At 50.8% G+C, this 21,179-nt stretch overlaps 1 protein-coding gene across 2 annotated transcripts in view; it reads left to right on the plus strand.

Annotated features, from left to right (window-relative positions):
* STIMATE (STIM activating enhancer) overlaps positions 1 to 21,179 on the plus strand; it is a 53,605-nt gene that overhangs the window by 28,598 nt on the left and 3,828 nt on the right. For both annotated transcript variants that reach the window (XM_055558621.1, XM_055558620.1), the window contains 6 exons: positions 6,797 to 6,845; positions 8,651 to 8,746; positions 12,047 to 12,168; positions 17,238 to 17,350; positions 18,359 to 18,436; positions 19,191 to 19,340. In XM_055558621.1, the coding sequence (XP_055414596.1) occupies positions 6,797 to 6,845; positions 8,651 to 8,746; positions 12,047 to 12,168; positions 17,238 to 17,350; positions 18,359 to 18,436; positions 19,191 to 19,340 (608 nt within the window). The remainder of the gene's footprint in view (positions 1 to 6,796; positions 6,846 to 8,650; positions 8,747 to 12,046; positions 12,169 to 17,237; positions 17,351 to 18,358; positions 18,437 to 19,190; positions 19,341 to 21,179) is intronic.

The following is a 21,179-nucleotide window of genomic DNA, read 5'->3' on the forward strand; positions in this document are numbered from 1 at the left end:
AGAGTTCAAACTACCTAGTTTATTCGGCGATCCCCAGCTGGCACTGGTGGGCCTGCCTTGCTGGGCTTGCTGTGGAGTTGGGGATGGGGCTGCTTGCTGTTTGTCCCAGTAAACAGTTGGTTACCTTTGACAGGAAGCCTGTGTCACATGAGGCCCTAGGCCATGGTACAGTTTGAGAAATGAGGCCGTCAGAGGTGTCATCCTGGTCAGCAGCCTGTCACTGGGTAGAAGGCTCCAAAATTATGGATTTTTTTTCTTGGCTTCAGGTCACTGGAAGGAGAGTGTTTGCCCCCAGGAAAGAACAAGAAAGCATGAGCTCACAGTCTCTGGAGCTCCCCCACCCCAGAGGATAGAAGCCTGCTCACAGAGGCCCAGGGTCTCACATAGGGACCGGTGATTTTGTGGTCCCAGTGAAGAGCCTGTGACTCTGATTTCCGTAGCCTGTAACACAGCGCTGCCCGGGATGTCTTCTGTTGTATCACTTTGTGAAATGCCAGACCCTCAAGTGGTCACTTTGTGGTCTGTGATCATCTTCCAGCTTTAAGAGTATAACTTTAGTCATAAAAATACACACATGCCACACATTTTATTTTGTAATTGAATTGCCTCGGTGGATTTTCCTGGCCAAGAGAAGCTCTCTGCCAAGAACCCTGCCCCATTCATCAGCCTCTTTTGTACTGTGTTCACAGCAAGGGGTGATTTTATACCCTCATCGTGCTGGTTTGGGAAATACCATGAGATAAAGAGGGGCACAGGGGAATGCCACCCCCTGGGAACCACGTCTGCAGAAGCCTAGGTTGCCCCATCGTCGTTCAGCCTTGAACCCTGCTTTCTCTTCCCCTGGCAGTCAGGAGCCTCTTACTGCCCCTTACACGCCTCTCACTCTCCTTCACTCAGGCTGCGCCTGGCTTGGACCACACATCTCTCTTAAATTGTGTGGTTTAATTTCAAAACGGTTGCACTTTTTACTACTCGGTTTCTAAGTAGAACTGCAGCTGCTCTGTGGAAATTATTTCCCTTCCAATTCTTGTGGTTTGACTTTTAGTGCCACCTCGTATGTCTTCTTGTGACATGAAACGCCCTGTATAGAATCCTAGCTCTCTTCCTGCACCCAGTAAGTCCTTGGAGCATCAGCTGGGCAAGGCTCCAAGGAGGGTGGGGAAAGGGGGTGCCTAGTCCGTGTCTTCTAGGTGCTGACTCAGAAAGCTGTGTGCGAAACCACATGACAGCATTACATGAGCAGTGACGAGGCTGCCTGTGCAAACAGGCAGAATCCACTCACCCCTGCTGCCTTCCAGTTGTGTGGCACCAAAAGCGCGAGACTTTAAAGCGTGACCACTGTGCCCTGGTCCTCTCAGGGGAGGGTGTGAGCTGAAGCGCAGAGCAGGTGGGCAGAGAGGAGGGCAGGTGGGAGTCTTGCCAGCCCGACTTGAGCATGCCTGGGGGCCCGTATGCCCTCATGAGTGCCCCCTGCAGCCATGCTGGGGCTGCCTTCCAGTGACCACACTGTCAGAGCAAAAAGTTTCATAATACACAGTGCAGGCAGGGCTGTGGGGAAATGGGCACTTGTATGAGTTGCTGTAGCCTCTCTGGAGGGCAGTATGACAGAGTCAGTTGTACATAAGCTTTGATGCAACAAGTTCACCCCTAGGAGTGAACCCACACAGGCAGAGACAGCGCATGGCTTGGACATTCGCTGCAGTGGTGCTTGTAGAATTGACTCAGAGATGACACAGCCACACCAGGGGATACCACATCACTTCTAATCTAAGAGATGGAGCCATGTGTACAGTAGGTGAAGCTCCAGGGTGCTTTTCAATGAGCGCAGTGAGGATCTGACTCTATGAGGTCTGAGACCATCTGTTTCTCTCTTTAAAGAGACATCTGTCCATCTTCTACTCACCTAGCACGTCTTTGGAAGAACCCACAGGACTCAGGTGACAGGGGTTGGCCCTGAGAAGGGAAACGGAGTGGGATTTCAGATGGAAGGGAGTGTTTTGAAATCTGAATTTTTTTTAAGAAGTAAGGGGAATTCCACTCTTTCACTGCCAAGGCCCCAGGTTCAATCCCTGATTGGGGAACTAAGATCCAGCAAGCCATGCAGCATGGCCAAAAAAAGAAAGAGAAAAAGTTTAAAAATTGCTTTGTTAGTTTTCTAGGAATGCCATAACAAATAATCACAAACTTCTTGCCTTAACAAAAACTTATTGTCTCACAGTCCTAGAAGCCCAAAGTCCAGAATCAATGTGTTGGCAGGACCACAACCCCCTCTAGGGGAGAATCCTTGCCTCTTCCACTTGTGGTGGCTTCCGAAGTTTCCAGGCTCCTGTCTTCACAAGACCATCTTCTCCTCTGTCATAAGAGTACTTGTAATCAGATTTAGGGCCCCCTGCATAATCCAGGATTATCTCTTCTCAAGATCTTTAACTTAATTATGGTTGCAAAGACCCTTTTTCCAAGTAAGGTCACATTCACAGATATTGAGGATCAACCTGGATCATAGCAGCCCCCCTTCTACTTTTTCCTTTTACGTAAAGTCACATGACTGGTAGCAGAGACAGGACTCACAGCCCATTTCTCTGGCTCTTGGCCCCTACTGCTTTTCTTTAGATGGCGCCCCATGCCTGTCTTCAGGATATGTGTGCTTGAAGGCAAGACAGCCTGCTTGGGAGCCCGTGAGGGCTCCGTGTCCTGATGGCCCCTTGTCTGTCACCACTCTCCACATCCTTACTCTCTTCTTTGTCGCACGAAGGTCTCTGTTAGGTGCTGCTCTGTCAACCTTGGGTTCCAACTCCAGTGTCACTTCTTATCAGGGGCTTGACCTACCCTTCAGGTTTGCCTGCTTCCCCTCCACTAGCCCTCCAGCCTCAGGGGATATTGGTGGATATGCTGGAAAGGATGAATTGCATGCTGCTTTGGCCTCTTGCTCCCTCTGAGTTCTCTCCATCCTGCAGGAGCACTAGGAATTGAGGAAAAAATGGATTGTCCCAGGGCTGTCCCTGAGAAACTCTGTGGAGCTTCTGAGGGGGCAGCTGCCAGACCCCTGTGGGAGGCAGATCTGTGTCCATGAGACTGGTTATCTTTCTCACCGCCCATCAGGGACTCAGAGGCAGTTCTTTGTCTCTTCCCTGTAGAGAAGTGTGTCTCCCCAGTTTTCCATTTCTCACCACCCCCAAACCGAAACCAGAAGTGCAGTGGAACCATGTAAGTTCCCAGCTCTGGAGTCATCCTGGACTGTTTTCTTCGTCTCATACCACCCCCACCCCCAACCCTGTCGGCTCAGTGTTGAAGATAAACAGCCAGGAGCCCACCGCCTCTCGTCCTCTCCTGCTACCAGCAGGCCATGCCACCACTGCCTCATCCTGGGCCCTCATAATGGTCTTTGCCTGCTCTCCCTGCTCAGCACAGCACAGCAGGGGCTGAGCCTGTTGGACTGTGGGCCACAGCCGTGCTGCCCTGCTACTGCCCGCTGGTCACTGTGGGCAGAGGGGAGCCTTCACCCTGGGAGACCTGACCTCGTGTCCTGTACTTCCTGCAGTCCCTGGCCTCAGCCCTCTGCCTGATGGCTCTTTCGCAGACACGGGTGATTCTCAGAGAGCGATGCTCACCTGCTGGGCCTCCTCAGCCGCACCTGCACACCCGCCTCAAAGGCCCTTTGCCTCTTTCCTGCTCTCTATTGTTGCTATCTGACATGCTCTGTGTTTACTCCTCTCTCCCCACTAGAGTGTAAGGAAGATGGAAATTTTTATTTATTTCATCTCGTGCCAAACGGGTCGTCTCACATGGCAGGCCCCTCAATAAAACAGGGATGGGTGAACGGGTTCTTCTGTTCTTGTCCAAATTAGATCTGGAGTAGCTTTCTTAATGTTTCTTCATTTACTTAAATATATCAGAGTCTAAAATACATGTATTTTAGACTCTGATATATTCTAGGGAAATGGGGTGGAGAGGGAGAGAGAGAAAGCAGGAGAATCTGAATGCACTGTACGTCCCGCCGAGGGCGCTCCTGGGTGAGACTGTTCCTAGGCATGGATGGCCTGCATATACTCTTCCTCTCCCTTTCTTGTCGCAGAACCTAGCCAAGAGTCACATCACTTTTCCCCATTTTGCTGCATTAGTACAAGTCTGTGATATGGTTGTGGTTTTTTTTTTTAATGAAAGCAGTATGAACGTGGAAGAGTGTTAAGCCATTCAGAATGATATAAAAAGTCTACTCCCTGATCCATAATTCCTTTCATCAAAGGGAGCCCTTGTTAACAGTCACTTAACATTAACCCTAGGGGAAAAAAGCAACCCATGTGTTATATCAGCATAAATGTATATTTTTAAAACATGGATCTGAACAGAATCATGGTAGGCATACTATTCTGTTATTTGTTAATATAATTCGTTATTCTTTCCATATTAATCCACGCAGACATACCTTGTTTCTAGCAACTGCCTGGTGTTGTGTCGTACTGTGATGTATGTACTCGGCCCCGTATTGATGGTGTTGGCTTTTTCCTGGGTTTTTGTTTTGGTATTTCAGTGAAGACCTGTGCCTCTTGGCACATGCTGCAGTAAGACTTGCACAGCATGTACCTGGCCATGCACTGCAGGTTAGGGGACTGTGGGCATCACAGTTTTGATAGTTAATGCCAGATTGCCCTCTGAATGCAGGCACTGGTTCATTCTTCTAGAGTGTGTTTTCCTCCCAACTTTTTATTTCAGAAAATGTTAGACTCATGGAAAACGTCTAAATAACGATTTCATGAATACCGAAGTGTCCTTCCTCTAGGTTTACCAGTTACTGTGTTGCCCTATGTGTTGGTGTGCTAAGACTGCCAGAACAAACTACCACAGAAAGGGGGATTAAACAACAAACATTTTTTCTTCACAATTCTGGAGGGTGAAAGTTCAGGCCAAGGTGTTGACCAGCTTCGTTTCTCCTGAGGCCTCTCTCCTTGGCTTGAAGGTGGCAGTCTTCTCACCGTGTCCTCTCATGGTCACCCCTCAGTCTGTGCGTGTCCATATCTCCTTTCCTTCTAAGGACACCAGGCATGGTGGATTAGGCCCACCCATGTGACCTCGTCTTACCTTTATTATCTCTTTTAAGGTCCCATCTGCAAATAGTCACATTCTGGGGTTCTGGAGGTTAGGACTTCTTCACAAGAATTGGGCATGTGAGAGGAGGAATACAGTTTGGCCCATAACATGGTATTTGCTTCTCTTTATTTTTTATATATCATATTAATAGAATTACAAATACTTACTATAGAATCATCACTTACATTTGTTTTTTTAATCATATATAATTATAATGTAGGGCTTCCACATTATAAATTATACCATTTATAATGTATCTATTATATATAATTAGTATATATAACATAATTTCCCCCTAAACCACTTGAAGGTAAATTGCACCCATTCTGGTACTTCAGCAATGTCTCCCAAGAATGAGGGTGTTCTCTTTGGTTGTTTTAACATCCCTTATTTTATGCTATTAGGGACCGATTCCCCTGAGGAGCCAAGCAAATGAGCAGGAGGTACCCCAGCCCTGCCTGTGGGCCTTCCCTCTAGACGGCTTGTCCTGGCCCAGCTCCCTCCACCTGTCTTTCCTGAGCCCCCAGCCCTTCAGTGAGCCTGGAGGTTGCTCACGGAACCTCTGGGCCTCCCTCAAACTCCAGATTTTGTGGCCTTGTTGATGTTTTAAATCTGAGATGTGTCAGTGGGGTGACAGAGCTCCTCACAATTTCACCTGCTTTTTGGTCTATCAAAATGTCTCTAAAAACACCAGAAGTTTCTTTTATGTGGATAGGTAATCCTTGCTTTGCAGACTGGGGGCTGGCTGTATTTATTTAGAGAAGTAGGGCTTATTGATTCGGCACCGGTTTCTCCCTCACTGCCTCCTTCCTCTTCATGCATCCTCATTGCAGCTTGGGACTCTGCCAGAAGTCGATTCTTGCCTGCTACCGTCGTGTCTATTTCTTCCACAGTACTTTGTGTAGGAAAACCCCACACACATGGCACTTGCATTGTTTGTTTTAGTAGAGTCATTGTGGAAATAGTCTGCCTGAGGCTTCAGCGGAGGACTGGACACTTAGCACATTTTTGCTTCCATCTGTATAAGCGGTTGTGTCTGCAGACCCGCCTGAGGTCAGGATGTCAGTCTGGGGAGCCCTTTGTCATCCATCGTGGTCCGGCTGTTGCTGAATGAGCATACCATCCCCACTGTCCTGGGCTGGGAGGGCCCCTGCCTGTTGCCTGGGGCTTTGCTTTGTCCATCCTGCCCTCGGAAACCCACCATCTACACCATTCAGAGGTGGTTTTCCACCTCTGTGTCTTTCTGTGTCTATGCCTCTGTTTAGCTCTTTCCCTTAGGTTTTCCTTTCCTCAGAACTCATTCCAAGCTCCATGGCCTGGCACTGAGGACCCTCCCCTCTCTAGCTCCTGCTCAGCCTGTCTTCCTGGTTACGTGCTGTATTAAAGTGTTAATCACTCAGTCGTGACTCCTTTTGACCCCACGGACTATAGTCTGTCAGGCTTCTCTGTCCGTGGAATTCTCCAGGCAAGAATACTGGAGTAGGTTGCCATTCCCTTCTCCACTGGATATTCCTGACCCAGGGTTCGAACCCATGTCTGCTGCATTGCAGGCAGATTCTTTACCATCTGAGCCACCAGGGAAGCCTGAGCAAGTACCCTGACTCAGTGGTGTGAACACTGAGTGTGCTGAGGATCCCCAGCTTATTAAATGCACTTTGCTTCCTTATCACTGTGGCAAGCTATTGAGTATCTGCTCTTTTTTTTCCTTTAGTCAAACGCTTCAGAGAACCAAAGCATGAAAGACGACCATGGAGGATATGGTGGGTATTTAAATATTAACTCATTCCTAGAATACTTTTGACTTTTTTGAGGGAGTGGAGGGGGCATGGAATGTGACCAGTTATACGTAGCATAAAGTGTTGAAATCTATTAGTCCGGTTTATCGTCATGAGCTGTGTATAATATGAAAGTACTTTTGTTTCTCCAGATAAATGTTGAGCCCACGATAGGGTTAGTGACAGCCAGATGGTGGTGCTTCTGTCATCACTCTGCTGTCCAGTTTTAGGAAATGGAAGATGACACAGATGTGTCCATCCACACTGCAGGCTTTGTTAGTTACTTCTCCCTGTCGACGGACTATGTTAAATCCTTGAATTCTCTATGTGTAAGCAAAAAAGTAATCTAAACGTGGAGATGAGTCAAATATACCGTGTACATGCTCCTCGCATCAAAACTGTAGTCTTTCTTGGTCCTAGAATGACTTTGTGGCAGCAGTTTTTCCTTCTAAATACGCTGGTGAGATACTCAGACATAGCCTCCAAAGACAAAACTCCAAAAAAACTAAATTCCTCACAAGGCAACAGGCAGCTCCTCAGGACAACATGATGCCCTCAAGAAGCTGTCGTTCTTGCACCTATCCTAACCATAGGAACTTTCCCTCCGAAGGAAACTTGTGAGAAATCTCTATGGTGAAGGCCCTTTAATAACATTTTAGCCGTACTCTTGATTGATCTTCAATACATTGTTTCTGAATGTTGATAATCTTCTCTCAAGTCTTGAGTATTTATCTTGGCCAGGGGGCCTGGGGGAACCTGGAGCTGAGTTTTCCACATGGTCCCCTTTGGCACCTCCTACTTTACCATGATTTTAGGAAATGATTTTCAAGCCTCAGTAGCAGGGTTGGTCTGGATAATCTGTAAGGTCCATTCCAGCCCTGAGTCCCATGCCCATCATCCCATCAGTGGCCTGCCCAGTTCTGAAGGCCCAGCCTGGAAGGCCGAGAGAAGTGGCCGCAATCCAGAGGTCCCTCAGCCATGGACTACAAGTGGTCTCCAAGTGCTCATGGTTGAAGGGAGACTGAGGGCCCATGTTGTCTCCACCATGCTCCTGCCATGTGTCCCAGAGACTACAGAACTTGTTTTTTCTTTTCTAAAACTCCTCTCCTCTAGCTCGGGATTGGCAAGTTATAGCCCACAGCCTCAACCTGGCCACTGTCTGTCTCCACAAGTAAAATGTCAGTGGGGTGCTAGTGACCCTGGCTGCCCTTGCGCTGCAGCAGCAGAGTGCGTAGTCACGCAGAGTACGATGACTCTCACAGCCTAAAATATCTATCCTCAGACCCTTCACAGGAACACATGTCCACCTGGGTCCCACCCATTGTTTAAGCTGCAGCATCTGAAGGTTGCTCAGGGTTCTGGCAGCAGTGCGGATTCATCCAAGTCTTGTTAAGCTCACATGTCACTGAGTTTGTGCATGAAGTCAGTTGGGGGCTCTTTAAAGTAGAAGCACCTTGGACCTCATCCAAAGCTGTGATTGAGCATTTCGTTTTGAAGTAACAAAAATGAAAAGGTAGAGACACATATTTTAAATGTGTTTTGTGTGTTTAAATCTGTTATCAGTCAGCGGCCTCTCAGGGCTGCACTGATACTGGTGGTTTTGAAAGATAGCTGAAAGGCCAAGCCCTAGTTAGTACCAGTGCCCCCAGAGGAGGGGACTAGTCACTGGAAGGAAGGTTGGGGGTCTCCCCAGCAGCTTTGTTTGTCTTATTTCAGACTTAACGTTTCCCCCAAATTGGATATTACCCTCATGTCAGAGTGATAACAAGTGCCAATTCTGTTTTGTACAGGTTTTTAGACACTTCCAAACAAGCCATAGGAATGCTATTCATCCATTTTGCAAATGTATACCTAGCAGATCTCAACGAAGAGGACCCTTGTTCACTGTAAGTGGACCGTATTTGAGTATGAACATCGCCTGGCCCTCCATGCCTTTCCTTCTGCTGCCGGTCATGTTCCCTCTGGCTTGGGGAGGGGGCAACTCTCCTTCATCCCCTGTTCCCCTCTGAGAGATCGTCGTGTGTATGCTGGGTGTTAGGGTTTTGCCCAGTGATGGTGGCCCTGTGCACTGGCTTTCTGCTTATCAACCTAAGTTCTGTCCCTTGGCCTTCTAGTGCCCTCATGTCTCCCAGTTTCCAAGCAGCCCTTGCACAGCAGCTTGGAAGGAGTGACTGTGCTGAAACAAGACACACGGGGGCTTCTCTGTCATGTCAGCCACTCGGGGTCAGAGCCATTGTTGACCACCATTGACCTCGATGACCTGAAGACCATGAGTGGTTCAGCCTCGTCCGTGCAGTCAATGTGCCTTCCACACAACCCCCAGAGTCGTCTGCCTGAAACCCCAGTTGGGCCACATCACCTGACCTCTTTGCTAACAACACTCAAACAGTGCCATGGAATGGAAAAGGTCGCTCCCCTGCCTTATCCTGGCTCCATCTGCTGCCTTCCTTGCTCAGACTTGGTGCTCCAGCCATGCTGGTCTGCTCCTGGTGGTCCTCAAGCCCACCAGCTGTCTCCTTCCTCTGTGCCTTTGCTTGCACCGCCCTCTGCCTGGAATGCCCCCCAGCCCTGCCCTGCCGTGCCTCTGAGGAAGAGCAGGCTGGAGGGCTGGTGAGTCCCTTGCCAAAAGATTTAGCATATATTTAAGACCATCTTGACTAGAAGATTCCTTTAAGCTTCTCTTGTTTGGTGACAGTGTGCAATTCTGAGATTTAGTCCAAGTCCAGGCTCAGAAGGAAGTTGTAAAGTCTTCCCTCCCCAGGGTTTTTCCTGAAGACCTGGATAGGTTCTCATCTGTTTGGGTGTAGTCCCAAAGCAGGGGACTGGAAGGAGGATCGTCTGTAGGGGAGTTGGTTAGGAAAAGGCCTGGTCCTTCCAGTCCTCGAGCCCAGCAGCAAGCTTGTGTCATTCTCTGGTGAACCATCTTGGTTGGCTGAGATACACTGAGAGCCAGCTGCTCACCCTGGAGGCCTTGGGGTGAGGAACCGTATCTCCTGGTCCCACTGTGGTCATTGTGGGTCGTTGACAAACTGAATCACAGCCAGGATGGAGAAGGGGATGTTAGCTGGTGACAGATCTCAGGTGCTCAGCCAGAGGAGGAGAGGCCCAAAATGGAGTTAGGTGTTGTGGAAAGAGCCCTTGGCTGGGAAGCCACGCTGTCGAAAGGTGGCTCAACTTCTCTGAGCCTCTGTTTCTTCATCCAGATACCCAGGATCAGTGCGAAGGTTTCATGAGGTGATGGGTACAGGCACCATTGTAAGCCACTGGGGCACTTATCAATCAGAGGATATTGTCGTTAGAGCTTAGGAAAGATGTGGAGCTCCAGCAGTTGCTCGAGGAGCTGTTGGGGAGAGACTGGGCAGGCAGAGCAGGAGAGCGCGCACCTGGCCTGTGGAAGAGTGAGTGCCAGAGTGGGATCTGTTCCAGCCCCACCGTCCTTGCTTTGCCCTGTGACTCTTCACAGATGGGGGAAGGGTTGGGCTGGACCTGGGCCATCTTGGGTTTTTGCATATCTACAAGGGAAACCCATCAGTTCAGGGAGAGGAGAACTTAAAAACAAAGGAGGACGAGCTGCTCCCGATGGCAACAGGGGTTCCCTGTGCTGGGGGTACTGTTCTGGGTGGGAGTTTGGTCCATGTGATGTCTCAGGGGCTAGGATTCTAACAGACATCTGTGTAACACTTACTATGTGGCAGACTCTGTTCACCTATATTGACTCATTGGATCCTCATAACAGCCCTGCAATATGGATATTTTGATTATCCTCAGTTTACAGTTAGAGAATTGAAGCAGAGAGATTTTTATAACTTAATTGAGTTCACACAGCTCAAGGGTGATGGAGTGGGAATTTGAACCCAGCCAGTCTGGTCTGAGGCCCACAGGATACCCTGTTGGCTGCCAGTCTCGCCTGTGTTGAGGGGAGGGTCTAGAGCTTCCTGTCTGTGTTCCCAAGGTCTGGTACACAGTAGGCTGGAATCAGTGTTGGTGAGGGAATGAATGAAATAATACATACATCTGTGTCAGGTACTCTTGATATTTTCAGGATGGGTCCCAGATGTCAGAACTGCTTGAAACCAGTGTGGTCTAAGCATGAGGGCAGCGTTAGCCTAGGGCCAGAGCTCAGTGTGACCTTGGACAAACTGCTTGGGAAGCAGTCAATATGCCGTCTCTAGTCTCTGGTCTGAGAGTGACCCCTTGTGATTTTAAAGAGGAAAGGCAGGCAGGAGGAAAAGGCCGTTGTCCCCTCCCTCTGGTTCTCCCGCCACCCCAGGGTGCTGGTTCCAACGTGCTCCCTTGGGTTTCAGAGTACTGTGCATGTTATTGAGGCCAGGCCTTGGGGCAGGGGTATGGGGCTGCCTAAGTATCTCAAGCCTCTCAACTTGGAAGTGCCGCAGTTAATCTGTAGTATCTGCAGCTTCTCTGGGGGTTTCCAAGCTATGTGGCATCCAGGAGGGCACCTGACCCCATGACTGCTTATCTCCTGCTCTGTCTAGAGAGAGGCCCTCAGGGGAGGGCTAGTGGGCAAGGGGCCAAGTGAGGGAAGAGGTGTGTGTCAGACAGATAGAAGCAGAGCCCACAAGAACAAGAGGTCAGGGTGGGCGTGGTCTTCTGACCTCCTCTGCTTCCTGCATCATCTTGCCCTTTCCGTAGGTGTTTGCTGGGGCTTGCCTCCGCGGCAGGCCCTGAAGTATAGGGATGAGCGAGGGCACATGGCCTTGACCTTTCTGGTCTGAGAAACCCTAGAGGCCATTTCCTGCCCTGCTCTGTGCAGCAGCCCTGTCTCAGGGCCTTAGGAGGGCTGGACCTTCACGGAGTGAGCAGTTGTGGAACAAACTATTTTTGTCGATTAGGTTCTATTTTCCTACCAGCCTTCTGGCTGCTCCCAGTCACTCTCTCCCAGTCTCTGTTTGGCAGGAATACTTGAGGTCTTTTGAGTCTCTTGTCGCTCTCCCACCTTCCTTGAGCAGGGCACTGTCCTAGGGTGGGAGGCCTTCCTGGGCTCCCTGAAGTGACCCCTACAGCCTCCCCGGCGTGGGCTCGCTGGAGGCTCCCCCTCCCAGAGCAGGGCCAGACAAGCCTGGGTCCCCAGCCTTGACCTTGACCCAGGAAGCACATGAGGCCTGGCTCCCTGGTGGCTGCTCCCCAGGTGGTGCTTCCTGACGGTGCGTCGTGTCGTCTCCTCACAGGTACCTCATCAACTTCCTCCTGGATGCCACCGTGGGCATGCTCCTCATCTACGTGGGCGTGCGCGCCGTCAGCGTCCTGGTGGAGTGGCAGCAGTGGGAGTCCCTGCGTTTTGGCGAATACGGTAATGTAGCAAGGACACCGGACGGGGGTGTAGAGGGGTCGTCCTGGAGGGGCTCTGCTCCTTGCCCTGTATAGCCCTCCAGGCCGCTGGTTTGGAAAAGGTTCAGGAGCGGTGGCTGTGTCCTCTGTGTGGTGGAAAGGCTGGTTCTGGAGCGTGAGCTCCATCCTCCTATGTGAGGCAGGTGGGTGGGTGCCTGCTTCACTGCCAAGTCCCCAGCCTTGCTGGCAGGAGCCATAGGGTTCACCCTGAAGACAGGGAGGGGGCAGGGCCCTCCTCCAGTAGAGGGCACCAGCAGCCCTACCTGTGGGGCAGTAAGGCCACCTTCCTCCGCCATGCTTCCCACTGGCCTGCCTTGCTGGAGAGACAGGGGTGGCTCTCAGTTTGGGAGCTGCTCTTTTTTCTGCTGTATGTCCGTACTTGTCCTGTCACTGGGCCTTGTTCCACTACTGGAGCTCACAAGGTCAGGACTGGAATATCCATCCCCAACCCCAGGGCCAAGTCACCTTGCCATCACCTGACCATGGGCTGGCCCCCCACCTGGTATCCCGCAGGTACAGTCACCAGGGACAGTAGGGGCATCCTCACTCACAGAGACAGAGCCTAGAACAGGTGGCCTCTGGATACTGGCACAGTGTTGACCCACTCCATCTTGTCAGACCGTGGGGATACAGTGTTGGTAGGAAGCTGCCCTCATGCTGGCTCCAAGTGCACACGGGGTACCTTTTACTTACTACCCCCAGAGAAAGAGCTGGATGTGGCCTCAGGGGCTGCTGGTAAGAGGGGCTTCTTTGATCCTTGCCCCGCTCTGGGCATCCACCTCTCTCCCACCTTCACAGGGGGCCCTGCTGTCTGTGGCCGGGAGCTCCCATTCATGGGCATGGCATCAGTGGAGCCTTTGTCGTGAGGGGCACACGGGCCAAGATGGGGAGGACCCACAAGAGACTGGCATTTAAAGGGAGAGCCAGTTCGTGGAGCTGGCCGTGAGCGCCTGGGGTATTTCTAGAAATCTTAAGTAATCGTTTGTCTCCATTGACGGGAGGTGAGCTCAGGGGAGGGCTTTTCTTAGCCTCGTTACTTGACGCCTAATGAGTCACTGACTTAAGATAGTGTCCGACACACAGCGGGTGCCCCTGTGACTCGGGGTCTTCCCTGCGGAGAAGCTCCAAGTCATTGATTCCTTAGAATGGAGGACAGAAATGGACCATGCGCACGTGGACCAAAGCGGCATCATCCTCATTTATAGGATGGGCACCCACAGGGGTTCAGTGACGCTCACCCAGGCAGTGCACAGCTTGGAGGGCCTCTTGGCTGCTACACGGGGATACCCGATCTTCCCACCAGCTCCAGGAACAGTGCTCTGCTGATCGTCTCTGCTGTTAAAATCCCTCCTGGAAGCCAGGACTCGCAAGTCAGCTGTAGCTGAGCGGCGCTAGGGAGAGCCGCTCATACCCAGTCATGCTACTCAGTGGCCTGGGAGTGGACACCAGGCCGGGTCCTGACACGGGGGCCATTATGGTTGCACCTGTTCCCAGTGTGTTCTGTTTGCATCGCTAAGAGAGATGGAAAGAAGGTGGCAGTGGTTGTTTGAGCCTCTTGTCTCTGTGCCACCTTCCTCTACCCACGTGCCTCAACCCCTGCCCTTGGGTCATCCCACCCCCTGCGCCTTTGGGAACCGGAGTCCTCAAGCCAGGGTGTTTCCAGGTGAAGCTGCCGTTTATCAAGGAGCATCTGGGTCCTCCCTGCCCAGGCGGAGGAAGGATAGTGGCTATTCTCAATTACCTGGTTCCTGTTGTTATTGTTTTCTTTTGCTGCTGTAACAAATTACTGCAAAATTATTGGCTTCAGTTCAGTTCAATCGCTCAGTCATGTCCGACTCTTTGCGACCCCATGAATCACAGCACGCCAGGCCTCCCTGTCCATCACCAACTCCTGGAGTTCACTTAGACTCACGTCCATCGAGTCAGTGATGCCATCCAGCCATCTCATCCTCTGTCGTCCCCTTCTCCTCCTGCCCCCAATCCCTCCCAGCATCAGAGTCTTTTCCAATGAGTCAAGTCTTCGCATGAGGTGGCCAAAGTACTGGAGTTTCAGCTTTAGCATGTTTTCTTTTGCTGCTATAACAAATTACTACAAAATTATTGGCTTAAAACAGCACAAATGTATTATTTTACAGTCTGTAGTGGAGAAGTCTGATCAAGGGTCTCATGGACTAAAGCCAGATTGTCAGCAGGACTGGTTCCTTCTGGAGTCTCTACAAGGAGAACCCGTTTCCTGGCCTTATCCAGATTCTGGACAGTGACTGTATTTCTTAGCTTGTAGCCCCTTCATTCATTTTCAGGGCCAGTAACCACAGGTTGAGTGCTTCCAAGTGGCACAGTGGTAGAGAATCCTCCTGCAATGCAGGAGACCTGAGTTCGATACCTGGATCAGGAAGATCCCCTGGAGTAGGAAATGGTAACCCACTGCAGTATTCTTACCTGGAAAATCCCATGGACAGAGGACACTGGCTGGCTAGAGTCCATGGGGTCACAAAGAGTTGGACACGACTGAGCAACTGATCATACATACACACAACTGCTGGTTGAGTTCTTCTCATATTATATCTCTCTGGCCTTTCACACCTTCTCCACTCGGAAGTGCCCTTGTGATTACTGGGCCACCTGGATAGGCCAGGATGCTCTCCCCATCTTAGGTTAGCCACTGTTACTGCACTTGCAGCCTCAACTCCCCTCTGCACAGTAGTTGCATAGTCTCAGGTTCTGGGGGTTAGGGTGTGGACATTATTCTCCCTACTGTACCTGTTAACTGGCCCCTCCACTTGAGGCAGTAGTTCCAAGTAGGGCTCAGAGCTCTCTTCTTAGGCTAGTGAAGGAGAGGGGCTTGTTTTCTGGGTATTCCTGTGGTCCCTAGAAAAGAAGGTGAACTTACTAAGAAAAACATGGGATGTGGGGAATAGACCACGCAGCCCTGAGGGATAAGGTAAGGTACAGGGAGAGGTGGTGTCCGCAGTCTGAAGACTAGGCTGCTCTTCCCTAGACAGAATTCCTGGAAGTGGTCTGTGTCCCTCGGGCACCTGTTGCTTGGGCTTTGCTACCAGCCTCTGTCCCAGTCCTCCCTCTGGAAGCCTTTCTACATACAGATGAGTTCCATCCTTTTGGTCCCATTCCCATGATTTATCCTGAGGAAATAATCCAGCAAAAACACCCAAGTACCTGAGGGTGTCCAGTGTGGTAATAAAAAGCAGGGCACACGAGAATGCCTGGCTTGTCTCTCCTTGAAAGATGAGGCTGTGGGGAATGCCAGAAAGACTCTCAGATAAAACAAATCAGAAAAAACAGCACATGTGCTGGTGGTTATGTGGCTATGTGCTGGACGCTCAGGGGACATGGTCTGTGACAGTGGGGTCACATGTGACTTTTCTTTTTTTGCTTTAAAACTTTCTTATTCAAGCATCTACATTGAAAAAAAAAAAAAGGCAGCTGCAGCTAAGTGGGGTGACTCTGAAACTCAGCAGTGAAATTCAGGGCGTAGTGTGAGGACAACAGGAGGAAAAGCATTTTCTTCTTCTGTTGCCATTAAGACTTAGAGCAAATGGGGTGAGCATGATGCAAGCAGATTTTCGTTTGATATTAAATTTGTTGCCACTTGTCTTGTTGACTTTTAAACACACTAGTCTCACTTCATTTGTCTGTCCTACCAGTGCTCTGTCTGACCGTCCCCCATTTCATTGAACAGTTTTTAGCAAGTATTTTGAGCTGCTGTTTTTGAGAACTTTCCTCAATAACGTCAGATAGTTTACTGAAAGGATTACAAAACTCCAGTAAAAATCTAGGAGAGATTGCGCTTCTGAAATGGCTTTTTGGCTCAGATGTGTCTTACCCAGAAGTGAGAGTAAATAGGACACTGCAGGAGACGCACTGAGGTCTTTCTGCATGTTTTCTGTGTACTTCTCCCGAGATTTTCCAGAAAAGGGAATGACCTGGGGTTGTGTCCATTACGGCTGTGGAAGGCTTCCCCTCAGGCTCCACCACGCACAGCGGGTTGGCCTGGGGACTGCTGGCACCCACCCCCAGACAGGGATCGCTGCGGACACTGTGGAAACAGAAGCCAGAGATCCCTCCGGGCCTGGATCAGGGCCTTTGTCTCCCCTGAAGTTACTGTCCAGCCCCCTCCTGGCCACCGTGATCAAGCAGCTCCAGCAGGGCTTCCAGAGTGGCTGGAGCACACCCCCCGCCTCGGGTCTCCTGCACTGAAGGTGTGTGGCTCCCCAGGGACCCATCTCATGGGTTCTCCCTGTCACTGAAGATGGAGGATGTTCACTGGAGGGGTCCTCCACCCTTCATCAAGTCCTTTTTGAATCATTCTGGAGGCATTTGAGGGGCCAAGTGTCCCCCAGTATGGACTGCTGGCCTCTTCCGTTTCTCAAGCACAGTGATTGACGGGATCACAGACAGACGTTTATCACAGCCTCCTTACCTGGGGGGCTTCTCTCTTTGTTTCCTTGTCCCCAGTCCAAGGTGTTTTGGGGTGCCCCTAGACAGAATCTGAATACCCCCCAGAGTCAGGTTTCTTACTTGCAGGGCTAAGGGCAACAGGAAAGTGAGGGGGAGTGGGGAATGGCGGCGGAAGTGGGATAGGGGTGAGAGGCAAACAAAGAGGTTGTTTACTGCCTTCCTGATTCAGAAACTGTAGCCCGTTCATGGATGGGGAGAGGATGGATAGCACCACAGCCGCTGGAAACATCAACAATGGATAATAATAGCAGTCTTGCTTAACACAGCTTCTGCTGCCAGTGGACAAAAAGAGCCAGCTTTTCTCAGCCCCAGCAATGGGCACTTACTAACTTTAGTGCCTTGTAATTATATCTTAGAGTCTCTTAAAAGAAAGGCCACTTTGGTATCTCCAAATTAGGAATTCTCTGATTTTTGTTTGTTCAAGACAAGCTGATTCTTGGCGCTCTGGAGGGCTCATTTAGGAGCTCATGGGTTGGAGGCGGGGATCAGGGCTCATGGGAGCTGTGGGTGATGGGGGTGGAGGTGACTCAGTGACCAAGCCCTCTCTCCCTGCAGGAGACCCTCTGCAGTGTGGAGCCTGGGTTGGACAATGTGCCCTTTACATCGTGATCATGATTTTTGAAAAATCTGTCGTTTTCATCGTCCTCCTAATACTTCAGTGGAAGAAGGTTTGCCTCTTGTTCCCTTCTTTACCAACTCCTTGAGATGTCAAGGAAGACAGTATTCCCCCCTTCCCCAATCCCCACCCTAGCCCTGTTGGGAAACCAAATTGGTTTTCTTTTTAACTACATGAAGGTACCTGGATTTGGTCTGATGGGGCAGCTCCTGGCCACGTATCAAGAGCAGTAACTTGTCCCTTTTTCATATAGCATCCTTCTACCTCCCTTATACACATCTGCTCTAGATTAAGCCTTGGACATATGTAAAGCCCATGAAGATACAGTCCCTGCCCTGCAGTTGCCTATATCATCAGGTAACTGTTAAGTGTTGTCAGCAGATGTTCTCTGCATCTGTGGGTGCCTCCTCATTCACCTCTCTTGGCCAGTGGTTTAATCGAGCCTTTTGGTGGCAAAGGCAGTGGTTGGTCATATGTTCCTGTGGTTCCTAACACTGCCCTCTGGCCCCAGGGCTGTGCAGATAAGACTCCACTGCCCACAGGAAACCAGCCAAAGTAGCTCAGATCTTTGGTTTTATTTGTGGCCAAGTTTTATTTTTTAAAAAAATAAACTAAGGCTTTTGGGAGCTGTTGTTGAGGAGGTGGTTGGGGTGCAGGATTTCCATTAGAAAGTGGTCGGCACCTCATTGCTAGTATCTGTGATGACTGTCCACCAGCCTCACTCTTTCCAACTTGCTGAAGCCCACACTCCACCCTGTGCCAGCTTTGCAAAGTGCTTCAGCCTCCAGTCCCCCTACACTTCTCACTTCCACAGCAAGGGAAAGCTGCTCAAGGATTACCTGCTCCTAGTGGGCTCCAAAGGGGTCCATCACTGGAAGTCAAGTCTGGGGACTGTGTGGCCCTGGGTGTGAGGTGCAGTTCTCATCAGGGCTCTGAGGGAAGTGTCTCAGCAAAGCCTCCTCTCAGGGCCTCATGGGCCATTTCCCTGCCACTCCCCACCCCACCAGAAACTATCTTTGTGTTCTTCCCCCAACCTCACTAAGTCTGCTTCTCTTTACAGGTGGCCCTGTTGAATCCCATTGAAAACCCAGACTTGAAGCTGGCCATCGTCATGCTGATCGTCCCCTTCTTTGTCAATGTCAGTGCCTTATTGCATTTCGTAACCTCTGTTTGCTCCATGCCTTCCCGTGTTCCTTTCAAAATTCTGACAGAGAAAACACCTTCTAGCATTTGGGTGCCTCCATGCAAGTATTTGCCAATTCTCATCCCTACCCCAGACCTAGAAACATCCGAATTACTTCCTCAACATGCAGATCCTGCTCCGGGGCCTCTGTGCAAAGTGGAGGGTCCTGGGATCTTTGTCGTGCCCTCCCTACCAGGGAACTGCCACATATGTAACAGTGACTTCTAGATTAAGACCGTTAGGAATGAAGACTGTCAGGAATTTTCCTGACCGCAGGGCTCCTAGAGAAACTTTCTGACCGCAGGGCTCCTAGAAAAACTCATAAGCACACTGGCTAGAAATTAGGAAATAAGAAAAGAAATGGCCAAGGAACCTGGGGGTGACAGATGTGGTAGGTTTGCCGGCCAGCGACTCAGCTCAGGGGAGGAGCCCCTACCAGGAGTCCAGAGACCTTGGCTCAGCCCCTGCTCTGCCGAGTGCATCAGTCACCAGCAGAGAACCCCTTGCAGCGAAACTCTTAGAGGGCGCAGGGATTGGAAGTCTCTTCCTTGACTTCTGAGAGGGAGCAAGGGCCTGCATGATGTCTTCCTCTCCCCAGTTCTTAATGCTGTGATCTGGAATGGGTCTGAGGAGGATGGGTGTGGGAGCTGCTTGCCTTTGCTTTCATAAGTGTGTTATCCCAGAGTGACCTGCATTTTTCTTCCCATAGGCTCTGATGTTTTGGGTAGTGGACAATTTCCTCATGAGAAAGGGAAGGACGAAAGCTAAGCTAGAAGAAAGAGGAGCCAACCAGGACTCGAGGAACGGGAGCAAGGTCCGCTACCGAAGGGCCGCATCCCATGAGGAGTCAGAGTCTGAGGTAGGGTTGAGCCCTCGTGCTGCTGACCCAGGAAGGGTCTGGTCTCGTGTTCGAACGTGGCCGTCTCTTGAATGCTGAGTCACAGCCCCACCAGTGGGAGGGAGAGGAAGCTGACAGCTCCCGTCCAGCTGGGACCCATTCCTGCTGTCCCCTGGTCCTTCTTCGGGCTGGGAGCTGAAGCGTCTGGTGAGGGATGGCCCTTTTCCAGCAGCCCCTCCATCGGTGGAGCAAGACAGGGAAGGGAGGAGTGGCACTGTTCCAGGGAAGCTGGCAAGGACTAGTGGGCGTGGTTGTCCTTTAAGCATCAAGGCGTTTGAATCCCTGCCCGTCTCTCCAGAGCAAGGGAAGTGTTGGCTAAACTGACTGGAAACTTCTGTGGGGGTAGCCAGGCCTCCCAGGGAGAACCTCATCTCCCCTTATTTTCAAGTTTCCTAAGTTGAAACATTTGGACCTCAGGGAGATTGGTGGCCATAAATAGGAGCCAGGAGGCAAGGTTGTATGTCCAAGGCAGGCCTGTAGGTGCATGGCACTATGGGTGTGGGTGACAGAAATGGCTGAGGATGTCTTCTCGGAGAGGCCTTCACACTTGTGGATGAGGTGACAGCCAGCCTGCATAGCCCATCTTAGCAGGCAGTGATATATTTTGAGATTGAAGTGAAGTGAAGTGAAAGTCGCTCAGTCGTGTCCAACTCTTTGTGACCCCATGGACTACATAGTCCATGGGATTCTCCAGGCCAGAATACTGGAGTTGGTAGCCTTTCCCTTCTCCAGGGGATCTTCCCAACCCAGGGATCAAACCCAGGTTTCCCGCATTGCAGGCAGATTCTTTACCAGCTGAGCCACAAAGGAAGCCCATTTTGAGATTGAGGCTTTGCCAAAACCCTGTGAGAACTTGGAACAGTTGGTTTAGCCCCTTGGGGCGTCCTGGAGAGTGCTTTGAAAACCACCTAGGTGGAAGACAGAGGGAAAGCCTGCCTCTTCTCTAGCTGAAAGTGAAGTCGCTCAGTTGTGTCTGATTCTTTGCGACCCCATGGACACCAGGCTCCTCTGTCCATGGGATTTTCTAGGCAAGAGTACTGGAGTGGGTTGCCATTTCCTTCTCCAGGGAACTTCCCAACCCAGGGATCGAACCCAGGTCTCCCACATTATAGACAGACACTTTATCGTCTGAGCCACCAGGGAAGTCGCCTCTTCTCTAGGCGTCCCCTCAAATCTTGCATGAGGCCAGCCTGTCGGGTTGTAAGAACATGGTGAACGTTATGAAGGACAAACAGCGTTTTAGGCAGAAGCAGCTGCTCCTGAGGTGTCGTGGTCCTGTGGTTTGGTATTTGGGTAATAATGTGAAATTCATTGTGGCCAGAGTAGCATGTATTCCGGAGGGTAGGGTAGCATGACAGGAAGTGGGTTACAGGCCAAGGTCTGAGCTAACTGGGCTAGGTGGTTTGTGATCCAGAGCAAGGAATGGGCATGCGTTTGTACAGGTTATAGGGAGCCAGAGAGAGTGTTCGATCAGGGGACCAGGACTGGGGGCAGGAAGCCCTGCAGGGAGGGTAGTGAGAGCACCCTGCCCTGGAGGAGGATAAGCTGCCCCTGCACAGCTGTGCTCTGGGCCTCTCCATCTTGGCCTGGGCTGTCCCCATCCTTCCCCAATGCTCCGAGGCCTGAGCAGCCAGGCAGGTGAGCAGTGAATGTTGTCTGCTCCAGGTGCCCTAGCTGTGTGGCCATGTTGTTCTAGGGGCTGAGAAGAGCAGAGGGCTCCTGTTTGTCTTCAGAAGTTTGTGAGGTTGGCTCATAGCAGCCACTCTGAAATGGTCCTGCTGTGTGTGCCCCACAGGTGTT

The sequence above is a fragment of the Bubalus kerabau genome, chromosome 20 (assembly GCF_029407905.1).
Source record: "Bubalus kerabau isolate K-KA32 ecotype Philippines breed swamp buffalo chromosome 20, PCC_UOA_SB_1v2, whole genome shotgun sequence".
Classification (NCBI taxonomy): Eukaryota; Metazoa; Chordata; class Mammalia; order Artiodactyla; family Bovidae; genus Bubalus; species Bubalus kerabau.